The sequence below is a fragment of the Pseudopodoces humilis genome, chromosome 3, assembly GCF_049639895.1.
Source record: "Pseudopodoces humilis isolate 2021_Gansu_Grassland_sample_001 chromosome 3, ASM4963989v1, whole genome shotgun sequence".
Lineage (NCBI taxonomy): Eukaryota > Metazoa > Chordata > Aves > Passeriformes > Paridae > Pseudopodoces > Pseudopodoces humilis.
Genome location: NC_142202.1, coordinates 113,248,744 through 113,268,122, shown reverse-complemented (window position 1 = coordinate 113,268,122; position 19,379 = coordinate 113,248,744). Strand labels below are relative to the sequence as shown.

General features: G+C 53.3%; 1 protein-coding gene across 8 annotated transcripts in view; it reads left to right on the top strand.

Annotated features, from left to right (window-relative positions):
• The window catches only part of DTNB (dystrobrevin beta), a 144,698-nt gene that overhangs the window by 4,667 nt on the left and 120,652 nt on the right, over positions 1 to 19,379 (top strand). For all 8 annotated transcript variants that reach the window (XM_088052576.1, XM_088052582.1, XM_088052578.1 and 5 more), the window contains exons 3-8: positions 6,239 to 6,306; positions 7,467 to 7,547; positions 9,384 to 9,597; positions 11,269 to 11,354; positions 15,427 to 15,581; positions 16,893 to 16,998. In XM_088052576.1, coding sequence (XP_087908702.1) covers positions 6,240 to 6,306; positions 7,467 to 7,547; positions 9,384 to 9,597; positions 11,269 to 11,354; positions 15,427 to 15,581; positions 16,893 to 16,998 — 709 coding nt within the window. In that variant the 5' untranslated portion in view covers position 6,239. The remainder of the gene's footprint in view (positions 1 to 6,238; positions 6,307 to 7,466; positions 7,548 to 9,383; positions 9,598 to 11,268; positions 11,355 to 15,426; positions 15,582 to 16,892; positions 16,999 to 19,379) is intronic.

Below are 19,379 nucleotides of genomic sequence, written 5' to 3'. Positions count from 1 at the left end.
AGGGAACCTGTGTTAAAAGTTTTGGAAGGCTTTCAAAGAAACCTGTGATTAAGTATTGTTACTTGTTCCATCTTGGTTTAACTTGAATCCAGTACAATCTTCATCAGTTTCTGACCAGGTGGGCAGGTGAGGTTGTTGGGCTCACCCTGGGCCTTAGACCAGGGGCTTTTTCTGGAATTACAGAGTGATTTATTTCCATTGTAAAAATCCTCTTAAGTGCAACCTGTGCCCAAGGAGCTCTGAGCCCCAAGCTCAGCCAGCTAAAGACTAACAGCAGAGGAGAGCTCTGTCCCACTGTCTGTCCGTGCTGCAGTCCAGGAGCAGGATGTGTGGGAGTGAGGGCTCCTTCTGAACACAAACTGCAGCTGCTTGATCCCCACCTCACTCTCAGAGCCAGGCTTAAAGGTGCAGAACTTAATATGTAACATAAACCAGGTGATTGGGGATACCAGCATCACAAAGTCACCCCAGGACACACATCCAAGAATTCCCTGCACACCTCCAGGGATGAGACTCCAGCAGCTCCCTGGGCAGCCCCTGCCAAGGCCTGAGCTCCCTTTCCAGGCAGAAATTCCTGCTGCTGGCCAAGCTGAGCCTGCCCTGGCCCAGCCTGAGGCCATTTCCCCTTGTCCTGTCCCTGTTCCCTGGGAGCAGAGCCCGAGCCCTCCTGGCTGTCCCCTCCTGGCAGGGACTTGTGCAGAGCCACAAGGTCCCCCCGGAGCCTCCTTTTCTCCAGGCTGAGCCCCTTTCCCAGCTCCCTCAGCCTCTCCTGGGGCTCCAGCCCCTTCCCAGCTCCGTTCCCTGCCCTGGACATGCTCCAGCCCCTTCCCAGCTCCGTTCCCTGCCCTGGACACGCTCCAGCCCCTTCCCAGCTCCGTTCCCTGCCCTGGACACACTCCAGCCCCTTCCCAGCTCCGTTCCCTGCCCTGGACACACTCCAGCCCCTTCCCAGCTCCGTTCCCTTCCCATCCTGCAGCATTCCATGGGGTTGGTGTGACCCCAGGGCAGGACCCAGCACTTGGCCTTGTTGACCCTCCATGGTCCCAGCCATGGATCCATCCAGCCTGTGCTGAGCCCTCTGCAGATCCACATCCCACCCCCCTGGGGCTGTCCATGAGCTGAGCCAGGGTGGTGCCCTCCATCCCCGTGTCCAGAGCATCCCTGAAGGTGCTGAGCAGGCCTGAGGCAGCCCTGAGCCCACTGGTGCCCGTTCCCAGCTGGATGTGCCTCCATCCCCGGGTTTATCCCAGCCAGGAGTGTCCCTGTCCATCAGTGATTTTCCAGCCCAGTAACTCGGGGCTCTGTGGGGCTGTGCTGCCACATGCTGTGTCCTGCATGAACAAACCAGATGGCTTCTTGTGCCTTGGAAGAACCTCACAGTTCCAGCAGAAATGGCAAGGCCTGCAGGAGGGAAAGCTTTATGTTTCAATACCATTTGTTTTCCTAAACTATTGGATTCATTTTTAATGAAACTGCGTTATTTGGGCAGGTTTTTGCAGAATCTTCCAGAGCAGCTTTGGATCCACTGGATTTATGGAGATAAAAAAAGGAACCATTGACTTGTTTAGAATTTCCCTGCAGAGCTGTAATCGCTGGGAAGTTACAGTCCATGCCCTGGCTCTTAGCCAAGTGGGTTTTCCTTCCACCCTCCGAGGCTGGCGTCAGTTTTGGTTTGTAAAGATCTTGCACAATCATCTGAGTGCAGGACGTGTACAAACATCAGTGAGACATCCAAACCTCTGGGTTTTGGGGAAGCTGCTGCTGGAAGGTGCATGGTGCTTCCCAAAGATGTTCCTGGACTTGCTGGAGATGCAGAAATAACATTTTAGGGTATTTTTTGTGCACAGTTGCTTTTGCTTCGCTTACTTATCCTATAAATGATGAGAACAGGGTTTGAAATGGTAAAGATAAATTAGAAGAATTGTCAGAAGTGGTTAAAATGTGCTTTAAAAGATGTTGCCAGTCTGAGTAAGCATGAAAGGTTTGTCTTTTCTCTTCTAGGGGTCAGGTGTGTCCCCCTGAAATCACTTCTAGGTCACTCCTCTTCCTAGGAAAAGGCACAGGGGAACAAAGGAGTATTTCTGATTAATTATGTTTGACTGCTGAGGAGAGGGATTCAGAATATGAACCAGGAGAACACAGAAATGAGTAAGAGCATCAGCTATTTTGGCTAGACAGGGAGAGGAGGGGATTCAATCAGTCATTGTGGGGTCCTTGTTCAAATTAGGAAAGGAAAAATGCTTCATATTTTTATTGAAATCGGAGTTGAGCAAATATAAGCACCTTTATGTTATGAGTAAGTTTAAATTTATACTTTAACAAAACATTTATGACAGTTCAGAAATTATTTTAGATGATTTCAATCAAATGTCAGTTGAAGCCAGATGAGTTCAGAAGCCCAAAGCAAGGAAGTGCCAAAGCCAATGGACATCAGTAACTTTTTCTGCCAGCACAGGTATGCCCTCAATTTTTATTCAACATCTTCATCCCAGTTATGTTATTTATTAAAGTTACATTTTCAGGAGTGAATGAACTGACAAAGGAGGAAAGCATTTCCTTGGAACACCAGGAATAGTTGTTCCTTCTGATCAGAAAAATGACAGAAAGTCACTGAACCTCCGTCCATGTGTCAAACACCGCTCAGATCAGCCCATGCCCCAAACCGGTTTTCTGGTTTATTTTAATTACAAGTTATTTCTGACCATAAATAGGTGTGGGCACAATTTTATCCTCGTGCAGCAACTGCAGTTTAATCAGTGACATCAAATACTTGTCCTCTAATGACATGCAACACCAAGAACCTGAAGCAAGTCAGATTTAATAAGTGGTAAATGAACTTTTCTCTCTCTGTTCCTGCTGGCGAGGCTGCAGCTCGGTGCAAACCAAGGTCTGGAAGTGGCTCTCAAGCCCTGAAGGTCAGAAGCTCCTTTGGAGTGTTCCTTGTAGGTGGAATTCCAGAATGAAGCAGAACAAGGGGAGGCAGCAGCAGTGTGGCTGAGGAGGCCATGCTGAGCACAGCTGTGCCTGTGGAGCCGTCCCTGGGCCGTTACCTACAGCTGATGAGCTCCAAGAAGAGCGAAACCTGCTAAGCAAGGTCCTGTAGTATTGGCCTGAAGCTGGGGGCACCTGCAGGGAGCCAGAGGGCACAGCCAGCACAGCACAGGGCAGCCAGGGGGGTACAAATCTCACCTGGGCACAGCTCTGACAGGGACAGCCCTGGCACAGAGCAGTGGGGGAGAAACAGGGAGAGAAAAAAGGTGTCAACCAAGGGAAACAAGAAAAATGTCAGGATATTAAAGGGATTTTAGGTGGTGGCTGAGTGCAGAGTTTTCCACAGTAGTTGGTGTGGAGTTTATAAATTGACTTTGCTGTTCACTCTGTCTCAGGGTGCTCCTGAGGCCTGACAAGTGTTGGACCTGTTGAAGGGGGGAGAGGTGGGAGTATGAAGGGAAACTAGGAAATTTTGGAAGTTCACATCAGGCACAGTCAGTTTTCCAAGGTGCTGCATCGCTTCTGCTTTTAGTTGAACTTTGCTTTTCAATAGGGATTTCCAAAGAACTGGATTTCCTGTCCCTGGCAGTGCCCAAGGCCAGGCTGGACACTGAGCTGGGAGCAGCCTGGGACAGTGGGAGGTGTCCTGGTGGCCCTGGGTGGGCTCTGAGGTCCCTCCAACCCATCCTGGGATTCTGTATTGGGGTGGTTTCCCCTCCATGTGCCCAGGGAATGTGAGCAGCCACCTCAGGAATTCTTGGCTGCCACATCATTCCAGCCCTCTTGTGTTTCCTGGCACTTCGCTCATGGATTTTGCTTCAATTTTTTAAAAAGCAAGGAACCAGCAAACAAGGAAGCAAAACCCACCCCAAAAATCCTCACCAAACCCCAAACCCTGCCTCCCCAGCCCCTTCAAAGAACCCAACCTAACAAACCAAACCAGCTCAGGCCAAGCTGCTGTTTCCCTTCCCTGTTTTGGGAGCTGAGCACTGTAATTTGCATCCCAAACATAGTTGCAGTTCTTGTGGGTTTGGTTCATTCCCGTTTTGAACTCGAGAAAGATTCCCCATCTTCCTTCTTCCCAGCCTCATCACCGAGGGATCCTTCTGGATCTGATGGTTCAGGGATTAAAAACAGGTTTGTCAATTATTCTGATAGAACCTAATTTCCACCACTTTTCCAAATATTTGGCAGTGATGTGGGAGTTGGGCTCTGCTCCCAGGGAACAGGGACAGGACAAGGGGAAATGGCCTCAGGCTGGGCCAGGGCAGGCTCAGCTTGGACAGCAGCAGGAATTTCTGCCTGGAAAGGGAGCTCAGGCCTTGGCAGGGGCTGCCCAGGGAGCTGCTGGAGTCTCATCCCTGGAGGTGTGCAGGGAATTCCTGGATGTGGCACTCAGAGCTCTGGGCTGGGGACAAGGTGGGGATCAGGCACAGCTGGGGCTCCCTGGGCTGGGAAGGATTTTCCTACTGAAGGATTCTGGGATCATGGAGAGAGCAGATCCCTCATTCTGGTCTCATTTCAGGCAGGAGCTGAGTCCCTCCTTTCCCTTGCAGAGGGCACAGAGGGTGAGCCTCAGCTCCTCTGGAATGGAATTGGGTCTGTCTCGGTCACGCTGAGCTCATTATCCAGGAATTCTGTGTGGCAGCGTTGGCTCTGGGAGTGACCCCTGGAACTCCTGTCCTGGCATGTGCAGGTGCCTCTCTGTGCCAGCCTGAGCACAGCAGCTGGGGCTGATCCATCCCTGGCAGTGCCCAAGGCCAGGCTGGACACTGGGACAGTGGGAGGTGTCCCTGCCATGGCAGGGGTGACACTGGAGGGGCTCTGGGGTCCCTCCCAGCCCAGTCTGGGATTCCATGAGTGAGGAATCTCTGGGGACAGAAGTCATGGTGCTGTCAGGTGCTTTGTGCAGAATGAGATGGGATTGGAAGCTTGTATGCCCAAAACTCCCAACTTCACAAGTCATAAAAAGCACCACTGAGCCTTTTTCCTGTTAAATAAACCCAATAACAACACAGCAGCACATTGGTTCTGAGGCTATGGCTTTCTGAAGTAGGAAAAGCCAAGGAAATGCAGTGTATTTTCAGGTCAGAGCCCACGTGCTTGCTTTCCTTTCTGAAAAGCAAAAAGCCTTTGGTGGTTTGCAGGCTGTGGGGTTCCAGCAGGAAATGTGGAAGTGCTAGAGCTGTGCCAAGGCTGCTCCTCAGGGATGTGTGCCAGGGCCAAGGCACGACTTCGCTGCTGCTCCTGCTGCAGGCTGGGCTGGGGAGGCTGAGCCAACTGCCTCCTGTAGGTCTGGATGGAACTGGAGAAGGATTGTTTGGGATTTTTGTCTTTTTTGGGGGTTAGACACATAAAACCTATACTTAATGGATTTTAAGTTGGTGAATCTGGTAACCAGAGAATAATGTATTCATTAGCTGAAATATGAATTAGATTTTACACTGATGCTGAATTAACTTGGCTTTTTTTGCTGCAGGGGACTGAAATTTGGCATCTTTTTAGGACTGTGTAGTGAAATAAGCCCTGAGAGCTGCTGAATTGTCCCTGTGCCCCCTTACCTTGGAGTACAAGCTCTTCCCTGCTCCTGTTCCTCTTTTAATCTGTTTTCCTGGCAAAGGGAGGCCTCTGTCACCAAACTGTTTTTATTTCCAGCTTAATTAGCTGGAAGTTCTTTACTTCCCTGACAAATCCCATTTGACCTCAGGTGTTCGGGTTCAAAGTTAAATGAATTTTAAGAAGTTTTGTTTAAAGCCAACGTTCCCCCAAACCCAGCATCCCCACAAATCCTGGGATTTTTCCCAACTAAAGGATTCTGTGATCCTGCAGGAAAGAGGGGTCACTGGCCCCTGTCAGCCAGGCAGGGAATGGGATCAGCTTGTTCCTCCTGCCCAAGGTGTCCAACATCTCCCCTGCTCCTGACTCACTCTGTGTTTTGCAAACAAAACCCTTTGGAACACAGAGGAATTCCTTCTGGAATATTTCTGCTGTATTAACACAGCTCTGAGCTTTTCAAACTAAATTCAGGTGTTGAGAATTGATGTTTCCTGTGCCTTGGAAGGTGTTAACAAGCCTGAGGTGTGTGTGTGGAATGGGATAATGCTGAGAAGTGTCTGTTTGTGTCCTGGAATTCCCAAACAGAAGCAGACTGTTCCTGCTGAGGGACAGAATCCTGCTGTTCACAGCAAGTCGCTCTTGTGACAGCAATTCTAACACAAACAGCGTTTTTTGCCATTTTTGTCTCCAGAATGATTGAGGAGAGTGGGAAGAGGAGGAGGACCATGGCAGAGAAGAGGCAGCTGTTCATGGAAATGAGTAAGTAGGAAATCTGAAGACATAATGTCATTTATTCTTCACTGAGAGCTTCCCTGTGACAGCTGCACCAGATCATCCCCGCCCTGTCCCACAAGCCCCACGCAGGGAAAATCAGCAGGAGATGCCCAAGGGCAGTCCCAGCTGCCTGGGAAGGTCATTATTATCCCTAGGTTTTGGGAAGCTCCTTCCTGAGGGAATGGTCACATCTCTCATCTGTGCCAATGCCTAAGGTCTGTGGGCAACTATTGAAATGAACAGTGACAACAGACAGAGCACCCTGGGCCTTAAAAAAAAGATAAAAGATGGCCCTGCAATGCTGGTGTGACTTGAGAAATGGTTTGGGGGCTGATTTGTGCAGGATCCAACTCTGGAAGAGTTAAGAATTTGTGTTTGTGTGACATCACATTATCCTGCTGTCCTGCAAGGGGCTGAAGGGAGTTTCTGGATTAGGCCAACATGTCCTAAATTCCAGTCCCAGACTGAGGGAGCTCCAATTTAAAACTGCATATTTGTACTGGTTTGTTTCCAGGGTGGTGTTGTTGTGGAATCATGGAGAGGTCTGGGTGGGAAAAGGCCTTAAATCCCACCCCATTCCCCCTCTGCCACGGCAGGGACACCTCCCACTGTCCCAGTGTCCAGCCTGGCCTTGGGCACTGCCAGGGATCCAGGGGCAGCCCCAGCTGCTCTGGGCACCCTGTGCCAGGGCCTGCCCACCCTGCCAGGGAACAATTCCTGCCCCAAATCCCATCCAGCCCTGCCCTCTGGCACTGGCAGCCATTCCCTGGCTCCTGGCCCTCCATTCCTTGTCCCCAGTCCCTCTCCAGCTCTCCTGGAGCTCCTCCAGGTACTGCAAGGCTGCAGGTTGGTCACCTCAGAGCCTTCTCCCCTCCAGGCTGAACAATCCCAGTTCTTTCAGCCTTTCCTTACAGCAGAGCTGCTCCATCCCTCTGATCACCTTGGAGCCTCCTCTGGGCTCTCTCCAGCAGCTCCAGCTCCTTGTGCTGTTGGGATCCCCAGGGCTGGGGTCCCTCGTGTGTGCTGTGGCTGGGGAGGTGTCACAGGAGACCCTCGAGCCTTTTTCCAAGTCCTCCTCTCAGCAGCATCAGGTTTGCTGGGTGTTGCAGAGGGAAGCAAAGCCCCAAACCTGTGGTTTGTTGCAGGAGCCCAGAACTTCGACGTGATCCGGCTCTCCACGTACAGAACCGCCTGCAAGCTGCGCTTCGTGCAGAAGAGGTGCAACCGTGAGTGGTGTCCAGGCTCCTCCTCACACCCTGCTCCTGCCTGCAGGGCTGCTGCAGTGCTCACCCAGCCCCTCTGCACTGGGGTCAGGCCCTGCCAGCTCTGCCTTCAGCACAGATCTAATACACAATTAAATATGGAATTAAAAAGGGGCAGCAATCCTGGCCTCTGTGGTATCTTCACGTTTGCTCTTCAGGAGATGTGAAGTCCAAGGGCAGCTGTGGTGCCCTCAGAGCTGGTGTAGATGGTCTCAAGCTGTGTGAGGGCTGTCTCCTGACTGGGAACCCAGAGCACCCCAGGGAGCACAGGGGACACGTGTGACATGCAGAGCTCTGGGCACTGCAGGCTGTCCCATCTCTGCCCTGGGCTGGGACAGCTCCAGGGCACTGCTGGATCCCAGGGGAGCAGGATGCACTTGGTGCCCTGCCCTGCTGGGCTGGACACAGCAAGGAGCCCAGCAGGACAGGTGTGGGAGGAGATCCCAAATCAGGGCACAGCAACTGTGCCTGCGCTGAGGAGGAGGAAGAGGAGGCCAGCAGAAGGGCTGGGGAGGAGGAAGAGGAGGCCAGGAGAAGGGCTGGGGAGGAGGAAGAGGAGGCCAGGAGAAGGGCTGGGGAGGAGGAACACGTGTCCCTGCTGTGTCCCTGGGCTGTGGTGGCCATGGCCAGCTGCCTTTGCTCAGCCTGGGCACAGTGTCTCTGCTGGCTGCAGTTGCAGGTTTTGGATGAAATCTCTGTTTTCCAGCAGGGAGCACAAAGCAGTGCCAGCCCCCGAGCTCTGTACACCAGCCCTGGGCCCTTTGCTACCCTGGCCTGGGGTACAGCTCAGGGCTCTCTCTGCTCACAGGCTGCTCCAGGGGGTGGGGACAGCCTGGCTTTGCTCCTTGTGGGGGTTTTCTGGGAGAAATAGAAAACGAGTTTAGTGTAAGAAAGGCACGAGTTTCACTGCAGACCCTTCTGGGGGGAGGTGAGCAGTGAATTCACCATGGCCCTCCTCTGGGTGCTGGGTCACGGTCAGTTTGGGTGGCTGCTGATCCTCAGGTGTCTTCTCCACCCTCCTGCAAACCTTAAAGCTTGGGAACATTTGGAAATATTGTTTAATGTGGTTCTGCAGATCACTCACTGTGGTTTGGAAAAGGTTTTCTCCTCGTTGTTAACACTCCTTAGATCCAGCAGGGAAATTTGGGGGAGCGCTTTGGAGCCCCAGACCTGTGTTTAACAAACATTATACTCTGGGTTTGGGAACTGGATCAACTGGAAACACTCAGAGTTTAACTGGAACATCAAGTTCCTCCTTCAATACTCTACGAGTCAGCATGAGGGTGTTCAAAATTTATCCAACGAAACTGTCAACAGTTTGTAGTGGATTTAGAGTATCATCAGATCCCAGAGGGGTTTGGGTTTGGGGAGGGACCCCAGAGCCCCTCCAGTGTCACCCCTGCCATGGCAGGGACACCTCCCACTGTCCCAGTGTCCAGCCTGGCCTTGGGCACTGCCAGGGATCCAGGGGCAGCCCCAGCTGCTCTGGGCACCCTGTGCCAGGGCCTGCCCACCCTGCCAGGAGCAATTCTGGTGCCTAAACCACTGCATGCTCGGGGGAGAGGGCTCTGCTCCTTCAGGAACTGTTCCTGGCAGAGACCCAGGTGTGGAAGGGTGGAGTAAGAGCCACGTCTGGGCCCTGCAGTGTCCCTTGAGGAGCTGTGGGGACGAGCTGAGTGTCTCACTGTGCACAGCAGCTGCTCCTGCCCGAGGGGAGCTGACCCTGTGCACAGGCAGTGCCAGCACAGCGGGCTTGCACCCTTGCAGAACGGCAGTTAATTGTTTTTCCTTCCTTTTCAGTTCACCTGGTTGATATCTGGAATATGATCGAAGCCTTCCGAGACAACGGCCTTAACACCTTGGATCACGGGGCGGAGATCAACGTGTCCCGCCTGGAAACCATCATCTCCTCCATCTACTACCAGCTCAACAAGCGCCTGCCCTCCACCCACCAGATCAGCGTGGAGCAGTCCATCAGCCTCCTCCTCAACTTCATGGTAGCAGCCTACGACAGGCCAGTACTGCCTCCTCCTCCTCCTGCATCCCTGGGCTGCTCTGTGAGCGTGGCCAGAGCTGCTCTGGGGCAGCTGCAGCCTCTGGCACTGCTGGGAGCCCTGTTCTCAGCTGGGCCTGGCACCTCCTGGGGGCTCAGTGCTTGGGAAGCCAGCTGGCTCTTGCTCAGAGAGACCCTTTTTAAACTCAGCCCTGTTTGCACAGTCAGTTTGCAGCCCCCTCCAGTGTGCTGTGACCCCATAGAGCTGATTCTCATTTCCTGGCTGGAAAATGAGCTCATTTCTTGCTCAGGGTTCTGTCTGGGCATCTCCTCGTGTCCAGCTTTCTGCATTTCTCTCACAGGCTCTCCCTGCAGCGTTTGCTGATCCTGAGTAGCTGTGCCCTGAGTGTTCTCTGAGCAGCAGCTGCAGGTCCTTTGCTGTGGTTGCCATTTCTGACTTTTGCTCTTGCCTTTCTCCAAATCAGCTTTTATTTCACCTTGGTTTCTGCTTCTACCCTGGATTTACCCAGCCCTGAGTGTGCCCAAGATGTGTTCTGTTTGTCATGTCCAGACTTTGATGCTCCCCTGATGGGACAATTTGTTTTTGTCACCTCACAGACACTGAGTGTGTCCCTCAGAGAGCCCAGAGCTGAGGGCAGTCCCCGTCTCACTGAGGACAAATAAAACCAGCACGGGGCTCAGAGCAGGTTCTGTGCCAGCAGAACCCAGGGGAGTTCCATTCAGTGCTGCTTTAATGTTAGTTGAGACAAGTTTGGTCACTGTGAGACAGCTCACACTGAAGAACACAGGATTTAGCCCCAGGAATGGGCATGTTTGGAGGAGCTGCCCCAGAAGATGGAGGCAGGGTTTTGTTCCCCACTGTCCCCCAGCCCTGGGAGTTGTGCCTCGTGTGGGAGCAGCTCCTGGATCCCGGCAGGGTCTGCCTCCCTGTGCCCTGGGCTCAGGCTCCCTCTCCAGGAGCTCAGCAGCACGGCAGGCAGGCAGCCTTCTGTGAACTCTGCCCATCCACGCTGGAATTGCATCCCTGTGCTGCTGGAATGTCACACAGTTCTCACTCTGAGTGTGGGGAGAGCTCAGAGCCCCTCCAGGGCCCAGAGGGGCTCCAGGAGAGTGGAGAGAAGGATTTTGGACAAGGGCTGGAGGGCCAGGAGCCAGGGAATGGCTCCCAGTGCCAGAGGGCAGGGCTGGATGGGATTTGGGACAGGAATTGTTCCCTGGCAGGGTGGGCAGGCCCTGGCACAGGGTGCCCAGAGCAGCTGGGGCTGCCCCTGGATCCCTGGCAGTGCCCAAGGCCAGGCTGGACACTGGGACAGTGGGAGGTGTCCCTGCCATGGCAGGGGTGCCACTGGAGGGGCTCTGGGGTCCCTTCCCACCCAACCCATTTCCTGTCCCTCCAGGCCCTTGTCCAAAGCCCCTCTCCAGCTCTCTCAGAGCCCCCCTTCAGGAGAATTCTGCTTTTCCAGCTCTGCCCACACCCACCCTGTGCTTTCTCCATCGCTACATTTTCCATGCCACTACGAATTCCCTGTCCAGCACGTTTAGTTACAGTTCCTTGAAGCACTGGCAGTTCCTGAGGGTGATGGTTGTTATTCCCATTGTTCCTGGGTCCCTCTGGGGTGTTGGGATTGCTCCCTTCCCTGGGGAGTTGCTCACGGGTGCTTTTCCCTGCAGCGAGGGCCGCGGGAAGCTGACGGTGTTCTCGGTGAAAGCCATGCTGGCCACCATGTGTGGGGGGAAGATCCTGGACAAGCTCAGATGTGAGTACTCCCAAGCAATCCCAGTGTTTGTGGACTGTTTCCTCTCCTGTGCTCGTCGTATTGAGTTCTGGAGGCGTTTTGCTTTGTTTTTTATTGATTCTGTGATCTTTAAACTGACCTGGAGCTGTGCTGCAAACCCCAGAATTCCAGAGTCATTGAGGTGGGACAGTCCCTTCCAGCCCATCGAGTCCAGGCTGTGCCCAATCCCCACCTTGTCCCCAGAGCACTGAGTGCCACGTCCAGGCCTTCCTGGACACCTCCAGGGACGTTCTGTTGCATGTTCCAGCTCCTGGTTATCCCCAGCCCAGACTCAGGAGGCTCCCCAAGCCCATTTCTTTAGGTTAAGCTCTTGGGCACTTCTTGAAATGGAGAACTTGAGGGGTGATTTTCCAATAGGAATGTCCCAGCTGTCACCATGTCACTGCTTTGAGGATCCTGTGAATCTTCTGCTTCCCCTGAGGCTCTCTGCACCTTCTCACTCTGTAATTCCAGCTTCTGAGGTGGAATCCAGGGTGGTTTGGGTTGGAAGGGACCTTCAAGCCCATCCAATGTCCCCCCTGCCATGGGCAGGGACACCTCCCACTGTCCCAGGCTGCTCCAAACCCTGTCCCTTCCCCTGAGCCCTCCTGGGCTCAGTCCCTTTCCCCTCTGAGCAGGTTCCCCCCTGTCTCCAGCAGCTCTGGGCTGATGGAACTGACCCAGGATCCAAACACCAAATCCTGCTGGGCCAGGACACAGAGCAGGGTTCCTCAAGCTGGAGGGAAAACTGGTGGTGGAAGAAGGTTCTGTAAAATCCTGAGCAAGATGGGGAATTGCAAACAGCTGCTCCTTCCCTTCCAGCTGCTCCCTTCCCCTTCCAGGACAGGAACCCCGGGGCAGCCACTGGAATGAGCAGTGACAGATGGAGAAGCAGAGAGCAATTCTGCTTTAACTTTCCCAGAGGATGTGGTGGGTATCAAACACCCTCAGCCCCTGGCTGCTCCTGCAGCCACTTCCACTGAAGGCAGATCCATGAAAGGCTGCTGAGTGCCCAGGGATCTCAGGGAGGAAGGAATGTGCCTGCCCCAGCCATCTGCTCCGGGGAGGAACAGGCTCCTCTTCTCCCTGCCTCAGCTCTTCCCTGATTTCTTCTGAGTCTTCTGATCGTGCTGCTCTGGGTTCCCCCTTCCTTCCCCACGTGTCTCCCTGATTACTGACACACTTCACCCCCAGAATCTCCTTGTCCAGGAGGATCCCAGCCCAGCCTCCCTTCCCTGAGCAGGCTGGAGCTCTCTGGAAATGCTGGAGTTGTATTTTTAATGTTTTCTCATTCCATGGTCCCTGTGAGTGATGGGAGCTGGGTCTGTGCCCTTGCTGGGGACAGGATGACGTTGTGGCAGTGTCCCTGATGGACTGGCAGACTCGGTGGAGCCCTTCCCTGCCTCTGGAATTCCCTGGGGTGTGCTCTCGGTGCAGAGCAGCTCCTTGTGCTGCTGTGCAAGGCGGGGATCCCGGGATCTCTGAGGTGGGACAGTCCCTGCCAGCCCATGGAGTGCAGTGCCCAGTGCCCACCTGTCCAGGCCTTCCTGGGGCACCTCCAGGGATGAGACTCCAAACCTCCTGACTGCCCTTTCCATGCAGAAATTCCTCCTGATCTCCAGCCTGGCCCAGCCTGAGGCCCTTCCCCCTCCTCCTGTCACCAGTTTCCCTTTGAAAGGATGGAATTATATCCTGCTTTTTATCCTGTCCAATTTCCCAGCTAATTCCCCATGTGGAAGTTTCCCACTTTGACAAGAAACCCGATATTTTAACTGCAGCACAAACGTTGGTTTGGAGGGATTCTTCATTTACCCTTGGCACAGCCTGGGCTGTTCTCTCTCATTTGCATATTCAGATTTCCATACCTTTCATTTCTCTCTCGTTAGGATCACTTGACTCCTGCTGCCTGCTCAGCTCAGATGAAGGTTCTGAGCACACCCAGGAGTTTCCAGCCTGTTTTAAATGCAATTGTTGTGTCCTACCCATCCCTCCTTGCCAGGTCCAGTGCAGACCCCCAGCTCCTGTGCAGGGGCCACTTCTGCAGGGATTCTGCATTAGGCTTCTGGATTTTTACCTCTCTAATCTAGTTGTTCCCATTGTTTTCATTTTGTGGGCATTTTCATCCTGACTTTTTTTTTCCCATATTCTGTTTACAGGTTAAGTCTAATTTTTCTGGCTTCTGTATTTTTCTAAACTATAGAAATGCACCATTTGAAATATATTTTTCTTCCCCCCCATTTCTCCTAATATGTTTTATTTTATAACATTGTTCCAGAGACCTTCAGTTCAAGCTGCTCTGTTTAATCAGTGATACAAAATCCAGGTAGCTTTATCCCTCTTTTCTGAGGCATTGCAGTCTTCTTCCTGAGCTCATTCTTTCAGGAAATTGGGATAATTTCTGCAGTTTACTGGAAACATGCCTTTCCAAAAGTGTCATTTTATTTCTGAAGCTGGTTTTGATCACTGAAATGAAGGTTGTTTTCTGCCAGCATGAGCTTTTTGATGTTTAATTACTGATGGTGCCTGAAATAACAGCAGAGGGGGTTCGGTGCTACTGAGGAGATCTGGGATCTGTCACGTCTTGGGGAGTTCTAGGTCTTGTTACCATTGGTGAAACCTCCCTTCAGAGCTCTGGGGGTGCAGCAGGGGCCCTCTGGCTGTCTGAGAGATCTTTCCTGGGATGCCAGGGCAGTTCTGTTTCCTGGGACATCGTTCTGTCAGGCTCTGCATCCCTGCCCCTGGGATGTGCCTCTGCTGGGCCACCAGCCCTGGGGATCAGGGGCTTGGGAGGCTTTGTCCTTCAGAGAGAGGAGCAGGGACAGGGACTGGGACACCTGCAGCACCTCCCTCCTCTCCCTCTGTCCTTACAAACATCAGGGAACATCTGCTCAGCCCCTTTTTGCTTCCAGGAGCACATTTGTCCCTTCAGAGCTGCTTAAAAAGTGTAAACTCCTCTCATCACAAACGTTCTCAGAATCCCAGAATGGTTTGGGCTGGAAAGGACCTTAAATCCCAGCCCTGCCATGGCAGGGACACCTCCCACTGTCCCAGTGTCCAGCCTGGCCTTGGGCACTGCCAGGGATCCAGGGGCAGCCCCAGCTGCTCTGGGCACCCTGTGCCAGGGCCTGCCCACCCTGCCAGGGAACAATTCCTGCTCAAATCTCAGATCCAAAATGGGATCCAATTCCCCTTCCCAGTGCCCAGCTGTGCAGTGCCTGGGGGTGAGGTCAGTGCCTTCAGCTTCCAAAGGTTCCTGGTAAAGCTGGGAAGGGGCTGGAGCCCCAGGAGAGGCTGAGGGAGCTGGGAAAGGGGCTCAGCCTGGAGAAAAGGAGGCTCCGGGGGGACCTTGTGGCTCTGCACAAGTCCCTGCCAGGAGGGGACAGCCAGGAGGGCTCGGGCTCTGCTCCCAGGGAACAGGGACAGGACAAGGGGAAATGGCCTCAGGCTGGGCCAGGGCAGGCTCAGCTTGGACAGCAGCAGGAATTTCTGCCTGGAAAGGGAGCTCAGGCCTTGGCAGGGGCTGCCCAGGGAGCTGCTGGAGTCTCATCCCTGGAGGTGTGCAGGGAATTCCTGGATGTGGCACTCAGAGCTCTGGGCTGGGGACAAGGTGGGGATCAGGCACAGCTGGGGCTCCCTGGGCTGGGAGGGATTGTCCAGCCTCAGGGATCCTGGGATGTTGGCTCCTGCCATCCCCCATGCCCTTGGTGCACACATTTCCCTGGAGTTGTGCCAGCTTTGGCTCTGTCACTGTTTTTCATTCTGGGAGCCCCCTCTGAGGGGTTTCTGTGGTTTTGGGGTCCAGGTGTGCTCCTGTGGAATTCTCCTGCTCCCTCACTGTCCCAGTTCATGGCAGGAGTTTTCCTCTGGCCTGGGTGGGATGGGATGGAGGAAATGGGGAGACTTCTGGGAATACTGACATGGGTAAATCCTTGCTGGCCGTGATCAGAGACTGGTGAGAGTCAAGCATGAAGAAACAGCTCGGGGTGCAGAGGGCGGGGCGTTTTCCCACAGTGAACCCACATTTACTGGGGGGTTTTATTGTATTTTCTTACAGATATTTTCTCTCAGATCTCAGATTCCAACGGGCTGATGATTTTCACCAAGTTTGACCAGTTCCTGAGGGAAGTGCTGAAGCTGCCCACGGCCGTGTTCGAGGGCCCCTCCTTCGGCTACACGGAGCACTCGGTGCGCACCTGCTTCCCCCAGCAGGTCAGGACTGGGGTTTGGGGTTTGGGGTTTGGGACTGGGGGCTTGGGACTCGGGGTTTGGGGTTTGGGGCTCAGGGTTTGGGGTTTGGGACTGGGGATTTGGGGTTTGGGACTGGGGATTTGGGGTTTGGGACTGGGGGTTTGGGGTTTGGGACTGGGGGTTTGGGACTGGGGGTTTGGGGTTTGGGACTGGGGGTTTGGGGTTTGGGACTGGGGGTTTGGGACTGGGGGTTTGGGGTTTGGGACTGGGGGTTTGGGGTTTGGGACTGGGGGTTTGGGACTGGGGATTTGGGGTTTGGGGTTCAGGATTTGGGGTTTGGGACTCGGGGTTTGGGACTTGGGACTCAAGGTTTGGGACTTGGGACTCAGGGTTTGGAATTTGGGGTTTGGGATTTGAGGTTTGGGATTCCCAGGACATTGGGGCTGGTGGTCACTGAGGTCCCCTGTAGCACCCCAGCACTTTGAAACAGTCCAGAATAAGCAGTTCAAGGGTTTTCTGGCATTTCAGTTGATTCCCCTCCTTGAAGGGCCACCCCTATTCCCCGTCAGAAGAGCAGGAATGACTCATTTCTTTTCCAAAACATAAAATATGCCATTTTTACTATTTCCCCTTGATTTTTCAAAGCTTTTTCACTGTGTTAAGACAATTAGTTTCAACAAGTCACTTCCAGGATCTGTTAAAAATAAACACCTTCTGTGCAGCAGTTAATTTTTAAATCCATTGCACTTGTATTTTAATTGTTCAATGATTTGTTTCTCGTTTGAGGTAGTGTAAATAACATAACTAATCCTTCAATCAACTGTAAACATGAACTTGATTGATCTTAGGCCTAAAATTAAATGTTTAGACTCTGGGCATGATGATGCTCCAGAAGAATCATTTCTGTAGCATTTGATGTAAAATTTATAGTGACTAAATATAAGTTAATTAGCAATTAGCATGTTTGGAATATGACACAGTAGGAAGCAGCCTTTGATTTCAGAATCAATGAGGCTCCAGGTTTACATCTGGTATTGGGAAGGAATTCCTGGCTGGCAGGGTGGGCAGGCCCTGGATCCCTGGCAGTGCCCAAGGCCAGGCTGGACACTGGGACAGTGGGAGGTGTCCCTGCCATGGCAGGGGTGACACTGGAGGGGCTCTGGGGTCCCTCCAACCCAAACCATTCCCTGATTCCATGACTATGACAATACAGGAAATATTCCTGGTGGGCAGAGTTTGTGTCCCAGGGAAGTTTTAGGGCTGGAGAAGCCCTTGCAGTAGGAAATGGGTGTTGCTGTCTGCAATGCAGTGCTGCCTGTGTTCCCCCTGCAGAAGAAGGTGATGCTGAACATGTTCCTGGACACGCTGATGGCTGACCCTCCTCCCCAGTGCCTTGTGTGGCTGCCCCTCATGCACAGACTCGCCCACGTTGAAAATGGTTCGTGGAATGTTTGTGTTCTGTTCTTAGCTCTGTCTGTGTGTGTCTGTGTGCTCTGCTCACACGTGGGAATGCTCTGTCCCTGCTCATGTCACCAGCACCTCGTGCCTCCCCCTGTGCTGTCCCACAGCATCCCAGACCTGGCTGGGCTCAGAGCCTGCGAGCTGGGATGGGCTCTGCCTGGGGGTGGAAGCAGCAAGGGTGCAAACCCGATGGGTTTCAGTGTTACAGCAGCCAGTGGAAGAAAATCCACATTCTTGGAATGCTCCTGAGCCCCAGGAGAGGCTGAGGGAGCTGGGAAGGGGCTGGAGCGTGTCCAGGGCAGGGAACGGAGCTGGGAAGGGGCTGGAGCCCCAGGAGAGGCTGAGGGAGCTGGGAAAGGGGCTCAGCCTGGAGAAAAGGAGGCTCCGGGGGGACCTTGTGGCTCTGCACAAGTCCCTGGCAGGAGGGGACAGCCAGGAGGGCTCGGGCTCTGCTCCCAGGGAACAGGGACAGGACAAGGGGAAATGGCCTCAGGCTGGGCCAGGGCAGGCTCAGCTTGGACAGCAGCAGGAATTTCTGCCTGGAAAGGGAGCTCAGGCCTTGGCAGGGGCTGCCCAGGGAGCTGCTGGAGTCTCATCCCTGGAGGTGTGCAGGGAATTCCTGGATGTGGCACTCAGAGCTCTGGGCTGGGGACAAGGTGGGGATCAGGCACAGCTGGGGCTCCATGGGCTGGGAGGGATTTTCCAATGCCAGGGATCCCAGGATTTTTAAATGAATTTTGATGGTGGCAGTTTCCTCGTGTCAAGCCCTGTGGGAAATGGTGCCCAGAAGGTGAGGAGGTTGATCTGGTGGAAATGTTAAAATGAACTCCAGGGAACAGGGGATCCTGATTTGATGCTGGCATTCCCTGGCAGCAGCCAGGAGCAGGGGGGGACCAGCTTGGCTGCTCCTCTTCACTTGGGTCTTTCCCATCCAGTGCTAAACTTTGGCCTTGGCAGAAAAATGAAAACAAACAAAAAAAATACCACAAAAAACCTCCAGAAACAAAAACCTAAACAAACCACCCCCACAAAAACCTAAACAAACAAAAGCCAAGAAAAGAAACAACAACAGAAAATAAAAACCACGAGGAAAAAAACCAACAAAACAACCAGAAACCGAAACAGACAAAAAACCCAAAACAAGAAAAAACAACCCTGCAGGTAACCAGAACAATTCCCACCTCTTTTGTTCCCATCTTCCTGGTGCCTGATTTAATAATCCCTGATCCTGGCTGCTCCAGTCTTCTTATCCATCCTTCTGAGGCCGTGCAGGACACTGAGTGCTGTCCCTGCTATGCCTCGTGCTTTGTTATCTGTTCTTGCTTCCCCCATCAGGATATCAGGGTTTGCACTCTCTGCTGCTTCTGTTCCCTTCTATCAGCAGCAATCTCTGCTCCTGCACCAGCCAGGGAGGAGAAGGGACAGCTCTGAAAAGCTGGGGGAGGACTTCTCATGGAGCCAGGCTGGGAGAAGGATCCAGGGAGAGCTCAGAGCCCCTCCAGGGCCCAAAGGGGCTCCAGGAGAGCTGGAGAGGGACTGGGGACAAGGGCTGGAGGGCCAGGAGCCAGGGAACGGCTTTAAGCTGGAAAAGGGTAGATTTAGATATTGATAGATATTAATAGATCTAGATATTTAGGGATATTGGGAAGGAATTCCTGCCGGTGAGGATGGGGAGGCCCCGGTTCTGTTTTGTCCCTCGTGTTTCAGGGTGCATTTCCCTTGGGGAGGTCTCATCTCCTTCCCCTCATGCTCACATTCCTCCTTGGTTTCTTCCAGACTGGAGTGGAGCAGGATTGTCCATCCGTGGGTGGGACAGGGGAGGAGCATTTGTTGCTGTTTGTTTTAGCCCACCCTGAGGGTGTGAACTGGGTTCAGCTCTGCAGTTCAGTTCACATTCAGAGGGACATTGGGAATTCCTCACTGGGAGCTCTGGAGGTGCAGGAGGGAGGGGTGAGAGGGGGTTTGGACCAGGAATTGGCCTTTCTGAAGAGGTGACAGGGCCCCAGGGATCTCCTGAGGCAGAATCCAGCCAAATCCTCCCGGTGAGATGCAGCTTTGCTGCTTCCCTGCCACTCCCCCTGTGCTCAGCTCTGTTGGACTTCCCTGGGGAATTGAGTGTGCCCAGGGAGGGAGACATCTGAAGGAATATTGTGGGAACTTGTCAGGTGGAACTGCTGTTATCATCAGCTTCATCTGAGGGTGAATGGTACCAAATTTCCCTGCTCTGCCCTCAAAATCCTGCCCGAAGACGGAGCACTGAGGGACCTGGGGGTGGTCTGCACGCTCCAGAGAAACAGGATGTTCCAGCTTTACCTAAAATCCACTGAAACCTTTTATTTATTTGTTTTTTTTTCCCTA